Consider the following 11,402-nt stretch of genomic DNA (forward strand, 5'->3'; position numbering starts at 1 on the left):
AAAAAACCCTCAGAGATCCACCTGCCTCTGCATCTTGAGCGCTGGCATTACGGCTGTGCACCCCACAGCCCGGCTTCATTCTTTGTTTTACACTATACAACATTACATGCACAACCTAGCAAATCCATGCCCTACAGACTGTTTCTAATAGTTTGCTACCATTTTGTTTGTTTGTTTGTTTTCTTTTTGTTCTTTGTCTGTGTATCCCAGGCTGGCCTCAGAGTTCAAGGCCATCCTGCTTCCTAGATTCTGGGATGAACAGGTGAGTCACACTGCACTTGAGCAGGAGAAAATACTTTTAAATACTTTTTATGGGAGCGACCATGTATCAACTAACTAAACCTATTAAGCGTTAAAGACAAATACAAAACTTCTGCCTGAAATGATTAGTGGCCTCGGGGGCTATGGCAGACATCCTTAGACAGAGGGCAAATGTGGGTGGCAGGCACAGAAGACTCAGAGACAGACAGGAGCCCGCTATAATCAGCTCCTTCTGCAGGGGAACCCACTGCATACACAAGTACTTAACAGGGGTCCGAGGAGGTAGCTCTGGGTGGCTCACAAAATGAATCGATAATCACTATCTCCTGTCTGTTATTTTTTTTTAAAGATGTATTTATTTATTTTATGTGTATGAATACACTGTACCTGTACAGATGGCCTTGAGCCATCATGTGGCTGCTGGGAATTGAACTCAGGACCTCTGCTCCGCCCTGCTCTCTCCGGCCTAATACACTGTAGCTGTCTTCAGACACACCAGAAGAGGGCGTCAGATCTCATCACGGATGGTTGTGAGCCACCATGTGGTTGTTGGGATCCGAACTCAGGACCTTCGGAAGAGCAGTCAGTGCTCTTACCTGCTGAGCCATCTCGCCAGCCCTCCTATCTGTTTTTTTAAGACAGGGTTTCACATAGCCTGGGCTAGCTTCAAACTGGCTATGTAATAGGCTAGCCTTGAACTCCTGACTTTCATCCTCCTGTCCCACCTGGGAGGCAGGTGCCAGTATTGTTGTACCTTCATGTCTGCCTCTGGCATCTCCCCTCATACTGCTGTGAGAATCTTGCTGACTCCTAGTGTTCTGACACCCACGTGAGCTGCAACTCTGCCTGTGCCTGACATGGAGAAATATACCTTACACCACTGTGGAGTCAGTGCTCAGCAAGGAATACCAGTCACTATCCAAGAACCGAGGGAGGAAAAGGAGGAGGGTCCCAGGCATGACCTGCCAATCACACACATACCAGCAGACACACTTAGATTCACGAGGGCCTGGCCTCAAACGGAATGAGGCACAAGCACAAAGCCAACCTTGGCAAACCGGTTGCTGCCAGTCCTCTCCTTGTGCAGGCTGTAGTCCAGAAGCCTCTTGCAAATGGTCTCAGTGACTTCAATTAACCGTAAGTCCCTGCCGAGACAGCAGCAGGAGAGGCGCTAAGTTCCCCTCCCCTCCTCTTGGAGCAGTGGTCTGTCCCTCCAGCCCTGCTGCCCGACACCTGCACATCTCACCGATGGGAAGGCAAAGCTGGAAGGAACATAGGTCATCTGGCCTGGGGGCTCTCAAATGCTGGAACACAGACCAGAGAGACAATATTTTAACAGATCTAAGGGAAGGGTCTGTGTGTGCATGTCTATGGGATCAATCCCAGGATCTTGGTTTGTCTAGGGCAAAAGCCTATCACTGAGTCTAATCTTAAATCAATTTTTTTAAAAATCTATTTGTGTATGTGTGTGTTTGTGCGTGTGTGTTTGTGCTGTGTGTGCTTGTGCACACGCACATGCACCACATGTGTACGGGTGCTGGTGGAGGCCAGCAGAAGGCAATGGATCAATCCCCTGGTGTCAGAGCAACAGGTGGTTGTAAGCTGCCTGACACAGCACTAAAGCAGGACGTTCTACAAGAGTTTCAGGTACTGTGAACTGCTGAGCCATCCCTCTAGCCCCTACTTTTTAGAAAATCTGTGGTCCTAGGAATCAAATCCAGGAAATCAGGCATGACAGACAAGTCCCTGGCTACTTCTACTTTTTCCCTATAAAGTAAAATGCACCAGTCTTTTTTAAATAGACTTTTAGGTTGTCATTATTAGTGAAGACAATATGAACAGGTCTTTCCCAATCCTCCCTAGAAACAATTTATTGACCACTTTCTTTTTTCTTCCCGAGACAGGGTTTCTCTGTGTAAACCGGGCTGGCCTCAAACTCTGAGATCCACTGCCTTTGCCTACTGATTGCTGGGATTAAAAACGTGTGCCACGAGGTCTATCTATTAACCATGTGTGTGTGTGCAAATTCCTGTGTGTGTACCTATGTGCAGATATGCATGTATGCGCACACATACATGTAGAGATCAACATCAGGCAAATGTATCTTTGATCACTGCGTCTTTTGAGATAGGGTTTCTCTGAATCTGCAGCTTCCCTCTTATCTTCTGGACTAGACTGAGGTAGGAGCACGTCTCAGGGCGCCCTCCAGCCCAGCCCTGCCATCACTGAGATCAAAGGTGAGTACTACTCCTAACACAGGTGCTGAGGACCTGAATCCAAGCCTCGCACTTGCACAGCCATCCCCCAACTGTTAACCATTTTCTTTCTGCTGTGTGGACACCGGGCTGGTGTTAAACTCAGAGATCCACCTGCCTCTGCCTCCTCCACGCTGGGATTAAAGGTGAGCACCCAGCACCCAGCACACCATTTCTCTCAAGTCATTTGTCTGCACCTCTTGGGTCATGACCTCATCTTCTTCACTGGGATCTGGCAGACCTGTCTATGCTGAGCATGGCCAAGCTTGCCTGTCAGGCTGGAAGGCTTGCCTGTCAGGATGTGTCTGGTTGGAAGGCTTACCTATCTGGTTGTTGCACTGTCTTAGTAGAATCACATGGAAGCAAACAATGAGTAGTCTAGAGATCAAGGTGAGCACCAGTCACAGTGTAATGTACATTACACTCGAAAACCACCAGGTGTTGTTTGAACTCAAGAGACGATAACCCTGAAAGTAGCTTTGTCCCTCCCACCACACACTCATGTCAGCATGCATTTCTTTTTTTTTTTTTTGGTTTTCTGAGACAGGGTTTCTCTGTGTAGCCCTGGCTGTCCTGGAACTCACTCTGTAGACCAAGCTGGCCTCAAACTCAGAAATCCTCCTGCCTCTGCTTCCCAAGTGCTGGGATTAAAGGTGTGCACCACCACTGCCCAGCCAGCATGTGTTTCTTAAAGTGTCCTCTAGGCTCCTTGGTTGGAGCCGGTCCCCTGACTCTGTGGCAGGGAGGAAAAAACAATAAAGTGGACATGCCTAGAGCCTCAACTCCGGGGACTCTGCACTCTGAGCACAGAGATAAACCATTTCCAATAGATGCTATTACTACTTATCTCATGAAATAAAAATGTCTGCAGGGAAAGAGAAGCTGGAAATTCAGCCATGGCTAGAGCGCTCAGGTGGGAACTCCAGCTGACTGCCTCAACTTCCCTACTCCCTGCTGGATACTGGTGGGAGCTTGATTTGATTGCTGCTATTTGTTCTTTTATCTGGAAGCTTGTCATGAGGGGACACCTGTCTGCGGTGGACTTCTGATGGAGAACTCCAGCTGGCCACCTGAAGGGCTTCCCCAGTCCATGTCTCCTGGAAGCTTTGATACCTGATTGAATGTTATGCTTGCTGGCGTCCTCTTTCTCTCCCTTCCTATCTGTCATTTATTTTCTTACTTTAGCTTACTGTATACTTAGTAGTTCATCTCTCTCAAGACTGAAAATACAGCCAGATGTTGTGTACGTACTTTTGATCCCTTGGGAGCACTTGGGAGGCAGAGGCTAGCAGATCCATTATGAGCTGAAGGCCAGCCTAGTCTACAGAACAAGTTCCAGGACAGCCAGGGCTACACCAATAAACTTTGTTTTGTAAAACCAGGAAAAAAAAGAAAGAAAAAAGTCTTACCACATAATAATTAGTGGTTTGTAATCACAAGTCTCCACAGACATTCTCCAAGGCTAACCTTAATCTAGATAATCCTCACAGGCATGCCCTCAGGCCCCTCCTAGGGGAGTCCTGACAAACTGGTAGTTAACACTGACACCATGCCCAAGTAGGTGTGCTTGGATCCTGCCTCTACCTCCTGGCTGAGACAACAGGTCTGCGATACTGTCCCCAGCACATACCCTCTGCTCCACTGCCCTCCTGTCCTACTATGTGCTAAGTAGAGGGCTCTGGGCAGGTACACTGTGCCTAGGTATGAACTATTCTGATGGCAAAATATGCCTGCTATTTTTTTTCTGTTAAAAAAAAAAAGGGTTTTCATTTAGGTGTTGTGTGTGTATTTGTCTGTGTATATGCCACATGTATGGGTGTGCCCAAGGTGTCCAGAAAAGGGCATCGAAATCCTCTGGAGCCAGAGTTACAAGTGGTTATGAGTCACCTAACATGGATGTGAAGAACTGAACTTCAGTCTTCTGGAGGACCAGCAAGTGTTCTCAAGGCAGTGGTTCTCGATCTATGGGTCTCAACCTCTTTGCAGGGGTTTAACGACCTTCTCACAGGGTTGCATATCAGATATTTACATTACGACTCATGACTAGCAAAACTATAGCTATGAAGTAGCAGTGAAATAATGTTATGGTTGGGGTCACCATGAGGAACTGTATTAAAGGGTCGCAGCATCAGGAAGGGAAAACCACTGTCCCACTGTTTACTTTTCAAGACAGGGTTTCTTTGTATACCCTTGGCTGACCTAGAACTAGGCTAGACCAGCTTAGAACTTGCAGAGATCTGCTTGCCTCTGTCTCCTGAGTGCTGGAATTAAATATGCTCAGTACTACTGCCCGGCTAAGAACTGCTGTCATAAGGGCTGAGCTCTCTCCAGGATGCTCATATTGCTTTTTTTTCTAAGTTACGTTTCCTTGTGTGTGTGTGTGTGTGTGTGTGTCTGTGTGTCTGCATGTCTGTGTGAGTGTAAGGTCTGCTGTGTGTGTCTGTGTGAGTGTAAGGTCTGCTGTGTGTGTGCCTGTGTGAGTGTAAGGTCAGCTGTGTGCGTGTCTGTATGAGTGTAAGGTCAGCTGTTTGTGTGTCTGTGTGAGTGTAAGGTCAGCTGTGTGTGTGCCTGTGTGAGTGTAAGGTCAGCTGTGTGTGTCTGTGTGAGTGTAAGGTCAGCTGTGTATGTTTGTGTGAGTGTAAGGTCAGCTGTGTGTGTGTGTCTGTGTGAGTGTAAGGTCAGCTGTGTGTGCCTGTGTGAGTGTAAGGTCAGCTGTGTGTGTGTCTGTGTGAGTGTAAGGTCAGCTGTGTATGTTTGTGTGAGTGTAAGGTCAGCTGTGTGTGTGTGTCTGTGTGAGTGTAAGGTCAGCTGTGTGCGTGTCTGTGTGAGTGTAAAGTCTGCTGTGTGTGTGTCTGTGTGAGTGTAAAGTCTGCTGTGTGTGTGTCTGTGTGAGTGTAAAGTCTGCTGTGTGTGTGTCTGTGTGAGTGTAAGGTCAGCTGTGTGTGTGTCTGTGTGAGTGTAAGGTCAGCTGTGTGTGTCTGTGTGAGTGTAAGGTCAGCTGTGTGTGTCTGTGTGAGTGTAAGGTCAGCTGTGTGTGTGTCTGTGTGAATGTAAGGTCAAGCTGCTTGACCTTCTGAACCACCAGCTGGCCCTTGCATCACTTCAACTTTTCTAATTTTTTACCTTATGTGTATGGGAGTTCTGTTTGCATGTTTGTCTGTGTACCACATGCATGCAGTGCCTGAACAGGCCTGAGGAGGATGTTGGATCCCCTGGGACTGGAGTTACAGGTGGTTATGTAGTACTGGGAATTGAACCTGGACTCCTCGAAGAGCAAACAGTGCTTTTAAGTGCTGACCATCTCTGCAGCCCACCTCATGTCATTTTGAAAGGTGTTTTTGTTTTTTATGTTTGTACTGTGCAAAATAAAAATCTGGTAATCCAGCTGACACACACCTTTAATCCCATACTTTCGAGGCAAAGGCAGGTTGAGGGCAGCCTGGTCTACACAATAGTTGCAGGATAGCCAGAGCTACACAGAAAGACCCTGCCTCACTTAAGTATATAAACAAAACTCTGGCAATCTCATTTTTTCTTTTAAGATCTAGCTATTTATGTATATGAGCACACTGTCCCTGACATATCAAAAGAGGGCATCAGATCCCATTACAGATGGTTGTGAACCACCATGTAGTTGCTGGGAATTGAACTCAGGACCTCTGGAAAGTGTAACCAGTGCTTTTAACCACTGAGGGTCTCCAGCCCTCCATGTTAGCACTTTTTAAATAAATCACACTGGATCATGAGATCTGAGTGGCTGGGATCCATCAGGTCTCCTGTTGGTCTCACTTTTCTAGATGAGAAATGTAAGGCACAGAGAAAGGATTGATGAAGGTCACCTAATCTGTCAGTGGCAGAATCAGTGAACAAACTGAGTCCCTTATTGTGACCAAAGACTTTGTTGTGGGCTTGCCTGGATGGGAGAAAATAGGACCCGCAACCCTGCTTCCCCAATCCCTCCCAACGAAAACAAACAAACAGCAGGCCAGGCCACTAAGTCATCCTTCACTTACGACTTGGTGTACTTGACTCCAGAGGCCTTCCGGTCCAGGATGCCATAGCCGGTGTCAATCACTTCCTTGGTCTTCCCCGTTTCCTCAAAAGCTGACTTCAGCTCCACGGCCACATACTTGCACACTGGAGAAGGCAGGCACAGGGCGCCCTGAGTGCACACAGCTGCTTCTGGGAGGCCAGCAGGCAGCCAGACAAACCAGGGCGGGTGTCCTTTTCTAGCCTGGGTCAAACTGATATTCTCTTTGCAAATTAGTCTCCAGCCACAAATAGAGTATACTATCCTATGTCCTAAACTCCCATCGCTTTACCAAAAAAAAAAAAAAAAAAGGTTAATCAGAACTATTGAGGAAGCCTAGGCAGAGGGCTGTAAATTCAGGGCTAGCCTGGGCAAAACAGGAGAGAGGCAAGGGGCTGTAAATTCAGGGCTAGCCTGGGCAACACAGGAGAGAGGGAGAAATGTCAAAACATGGCCAGGGGTGCTGGCATGCACCTGTAATCTCAGCACTCAGGAAACGGAGGCAGGTGTATCTGTGAGTTCAAGGCCAGCCTCTGTATATAACAAAACCTAGGACATCAGAGCTACGTAGTGAGACTTTGTGTCAAAAAAAATTAGTCCTAAACAATTACTAGGGCTGGGTAAAAGGGCTCAGTGGCTAAGAGCACTTGCTCTCACAGAGGACCTGGTTTCTGCTCCCAGCACCCACATGGCAGCTCACAATTATCAGTTAACTCTAGCTCCAGGGGACCCAATGCCTGTCTGGCCTCTGCGAACACTGCAATGAGGTACACACACACACACACACACACACACACACACACACGATACATAGATACATACATATATACACACTGAATAAATCTTTGAAAATAATAATAAAAATAATGGGCTGCAGAGGTAGCCTAGCAGCTAACTGGGTCACTCCCAAACCTAGTGACCAGAGGTCTGTCCCCAGGACCCACAAGGGGGAGAAGAGACTCATATAAGTAGTCCTCTGACCTCCACAGGCACACTGTGGTACATGCCCACCTACCCTTTCCAGCTGCCCAACAAATATAAGTAAATGTAAACAAAATTTTAGGATAAAAATAAAACATTCATGCTGTTAAGCTGACAGAATAGAATGAAAACTGCTCTCCTTATACTCACAATGAACAACCGTTAACGACTTTCCCTGCAGTATGTAATATTTAATACTCAATCTCAACAACTACACATTATAAACCATTACATATCATATGCTTCCTGTGAGCATGAACTTCTGTGTGACCATAAAACAATATGTACTCAGGAAACTAATGGGAATCGTCCAAAAGTTCATATTAAATTTCTCTACTTGTCCCTGAGATGTGTTTTATGGCTGTCTTATTTCTTGACTTCATGTGTTTCCTACCAATTCTCTCTGGCTGTTAGTCTGCTCCAGAGAGGCCTACTGTTTGTGTGCAAGTAGTCGCTTAGTTCTCCCTACCTTCCCTGAGTTATTAAGAAGCTGCTCTGTGCCAGGCAGTGGTGGCGCACGCCTTTAATCCCAGCACTTGGGAGGCACGGGCAGGTGGATTTCTGAGTTCCAGGCCAGCTTGGTCTACAGAGTGAGTTCCAGGACAGCCAGGGCTATACAGAGAAACCCTGTCTCAAAAAAACAAAGGAAATAGAACAGTAACTATCTCCCTCAGAGGGTGATGTGCCCATGGCTCTGGTTAACATGTTTAATGTCCTCTGACCCAGTCTCCTGACACTACTTTAATATCCTCAAGAAAGCTCTGAACCACTCACACATGCTCCTGCCTTCCCTGGGCCTCTCAGGAAACCATTACCCCCCAAGATTCAGTTTAGACATAAGCCAGACTTGTGGGAGACTCACAGCATAGACCCCAGACCTCCGTGTGCCGCCACCCACTTTCTCTGGGCAGGCTCCTCTTTCTCTGTGCTGAGGCCTGCTCCACTTAGTCTACTAAGCCTGAAGGCAGGCTCCATGAGCCAAAAATGCCAGCAATTAATAATACAGATGCAATACTAATAAACACAGGATTAAGAGGTGCCTAAGGGTCAACGTTTGCCAAGTCACTCCATGACTGAAAATAATCTCTACTGATTACCAAATGAGTTTAGGCTTCGATGAGCTAGAAGATCCTTGCCAGGTCTATGATTCTGCGACTATGGATGTCTCCTAAGGAAAAGAAATGAGCTTCCTGGGCTGTGAATAAGAAAAGGGGAAAGATGGGGGCTGGGGAGATAGCCCAGCTTTAAAAGCACGGACTGCTCTTCCAGAGGTCCTGAGTTCAATTCCCAGCACCCACATGGTGGCTCACAACCATCTGTAATGGGATCTGTTGCTCTCTTCCATCATGCAGCACACATGCAAACAGAGTGCTCTTATACACAAAATACATAAATAAATAAAAAACTTAAAAAGAAAGAAAGAAAGAAAGAAAGAAAGAAGGAAGGAAGGAAGGAAGGAAAGAGGAGGATGAAAGTCAGGCAGTGGTGGCGCACGCCTTTACTCCCAGCACTGGGAAGGCAGAGGCAGGTAGATCTATGAGTTTGAGGTCAGCCTGGTCTACAATGCAAGTTCCAAGATAGCCAGGGCTTCACAGAGAAACCCTGTCTTGAAAAAAGAAACAAACAAACAAAGAAAAAAACAGGTGAGACCTTTCATCAAGTTCTTCCAATGAGTTTCCTTTAACTCTAGGGAATAAAAACAAAAAAGTCCTATGTAGTTATAGTATGTGTGTGTGTGCACATGCATGTGTGGGTATGCACATGGAGGCCAGAGTTCCTTTCCGATACTGTTCTTCATCCTTTTTCTTCAGACACGGTTTCTCATTTGAACCTGGAGTGTGCTGACTTGGTTAGACTGGCCGGCCTCCTGTACATGTCTTCAGGGGCGGGATCACAGGTGCATGAGCAGTGCAGCATCTGGCATCTTGGAGATTTGAACTCAGATCCTCAGGCATATGGGGCAAACACTCTACCCTACCCTCCAAGCCATGTCCCCTGCCCCCATTCTCATACTTAATAGCTCCAATGGGAGGATTAATGTGTCTCAAACCACCAGGCCCACTTCCCAGGGCTTAGGAAACATCTGGCCTGTGTAGATCTGCTTGGTGCAGGCTTTGAATGAACATAAAATGGATTTCCAGAATACTCAAGGGAGGGGGCCTTTGAGAATGAAGAAAGAAGGGCGATGGTTGCAAAGGTCTGAGAGGAAACTGAAAAATGAAGAGCAGGACAAAAAGGAGGCCTCAGTTCCTTGTCCTCTCAACTTTTAAATTCTATCTCCCTCTGGCTGGAGAGGTGGCTCAGCGGTTAAGAGCACTGACTGCTCTTCTGAAGGTCTTGAGTTCAAATCCCAGCAACCACATGGTAGCTCACAGCCATTTGTAACAAGATCTTCTGGAGTGTCTGAAGACAGCTACAGTGTATTTACATATAATAAATAAATAAATCTACCTCCCTCACTTCAGTCTCCTCTGTGCTCTATGATTTCCGCAAAGTGACCTCTTGATGCTCTGAGCATGAGTCTCCTCTCTCCACATACACTCACAGCCGCTCCATATAATCCTATGTAATCCAAAATCCCCCCCTTTTTTTGATCTGCCAATAAATATTTGCAACCCAGTTCCTGTTCTCAAGATGCAAAAAAACCATACACAAACTAGGTTGTAGTGAAAGCACAACGGGGAAATTTTCAGGTTCCCTTTTCTACGTCATAGGAACCTTTTCAGTTCCTCAAACTCGGCCTTTGGCTTCTAGGCCCGCAGGGCCTCCTCATCTGCCTCTGCTCCTGTGGTTTCTACTGAGTGGGTTCCTCTGCGCGTTCCTTTTCCTGACCAACTCTTAATTTCGCAGCAGGCTTCTTATCTGAAGCCTTCCCTCCACCCCCACGTCCAAGCTTGATGAGCAGCTACCCCCGGGCCGGCCAAAAGCAGGGACCTCTAGGTCATCCGAGCACCCAGGAGGGCCGAGCAAGGAGACCCCAGCCCAGGACCTGCCAGGCCAAGACCCCTCCCACAGGCCCCGCCCCCGCCCGCCCCTCGGGCTGGCTACGCCCCGCGGCCCCGCCCCCTCACCTTCGCATTTGCTGGGCAGTCGCACCCAGTCGGTCTCCTCGGCCCCGGCGGGGCTCGGGCCCAGCTTCGAGGCAGGAAGGATTAGCGGCAGCAGCAGCAGCAGCAAGGGAAGCAGGAGGCAGCGGGGCGCGAGCTCAGACGTGGACTCCATGGCCCAGCCGGACCCGGAGCAGAGCGGACCCGACGACGCTTCCTCCGGCGGCGCGCACGGAGCAGCTTCCCCCGGCCGCTTCCGGGACTGCACACGTGCCTCTGTGTAACCACGGCAACGGCGAGCCCCGGCCCGCCCCCTCGCCCCGGAGCCTCTAGCGGCTTTCGGAATGGACCGAGGCCCGCGGGCGACGTAACCAATGGGTTCGCTCGGCGTCTGCCTTCTAGCCAATGGGAAAAGCGATCTTTTTTTTCTTTCCATCTCGGCCAATCAGAGAGCGGATAATGGCTTTGGCGCCCTATAGCGAACCCAGGCTCGGTGAGAAGCGGGAGCGTCAGTTCCTAGGCGGTAGAACCCACATCGTACCTTCGATGAACCAGCCTTGGACGTTCCAGTCCTGGATGATGGACTGCCTTTCATGGTTTTGTTTCTTGTTTTCTGTCTTTTGTTCTTCGAGACAAGGTTTCTTTGTGGATCCCTGGCCGTACTGGAATTCACTGCGAGGACCAGGCTGGCCTCGAATTTAGAGATCCAGCTGCCTCTAAGTGCATCTCCATATCGGGCCTCGTGTTTTGTTTTGGTTTTTTGGGGGTTTTTTGTTTGTTTGTTTGTTTTTGTTTTCCCCCCTATTAAGGTGTTAATAAAAAGTCTTT

The 11,402-nt window shown here is 48.1% G+C and overlaps 1 protein-coding gene across 3 annotated transcripts in view; it reads right to left on the reverse strand.

Moving 5' to 3' along the window:
* The window catches only part of Cnpy3 (canopy FGF signaling regulator 3), a 15,597-nt gene extending 4,747 nt beyond the window's left edge, over positions 1–10,850 (reverse strand). Inside the window, exons 1-3 of one of the 3 annotated variants that reach the window (XM_031348766.1) lie at positions 10,599–10,850; positions 6,530–6,653; positions 1,310–1,406 (exon numbers count right to left, since the gene is read on the reverse strand). In XM_031348766.1, the coding sequence (XP_031204626.1) occupies positions 1,310–1,406; positions 6,530–6,653; positions 10,599–10,749 (372 nt within the window). In that variant the 5' untranslated portion in view covers positions 10,750–10,850. Of the gene's footprint in view, positions 1–1,309; positions 1,407–1,507; positions 1,566–6,529; positions 6,659–10,598 lie in introns of those variants that run through there. The other 2 variants (XM_031348768.1, XM_031348769.1) reach the window with 2 other exon arrangements.
* Positions 10,851–11,402: the final 552 nt, after the last annotated feature.

This window comes from Mastomys coucha, unplaced genomic scaffold, assembly GCF_008632895.1.
Source record: "Mastomys coucha isolate ucsf_1 unplaced genomic scaffold, UCSF_Mcou_1 pScaffold3, whole genome shotgun sequence".
Classification (NCBI taxonomy): Eukaryota; Metazoa; Chordata; class Mammalia; order Rodentia; family Muridae; genus Mastomys; species Mastomys coucha.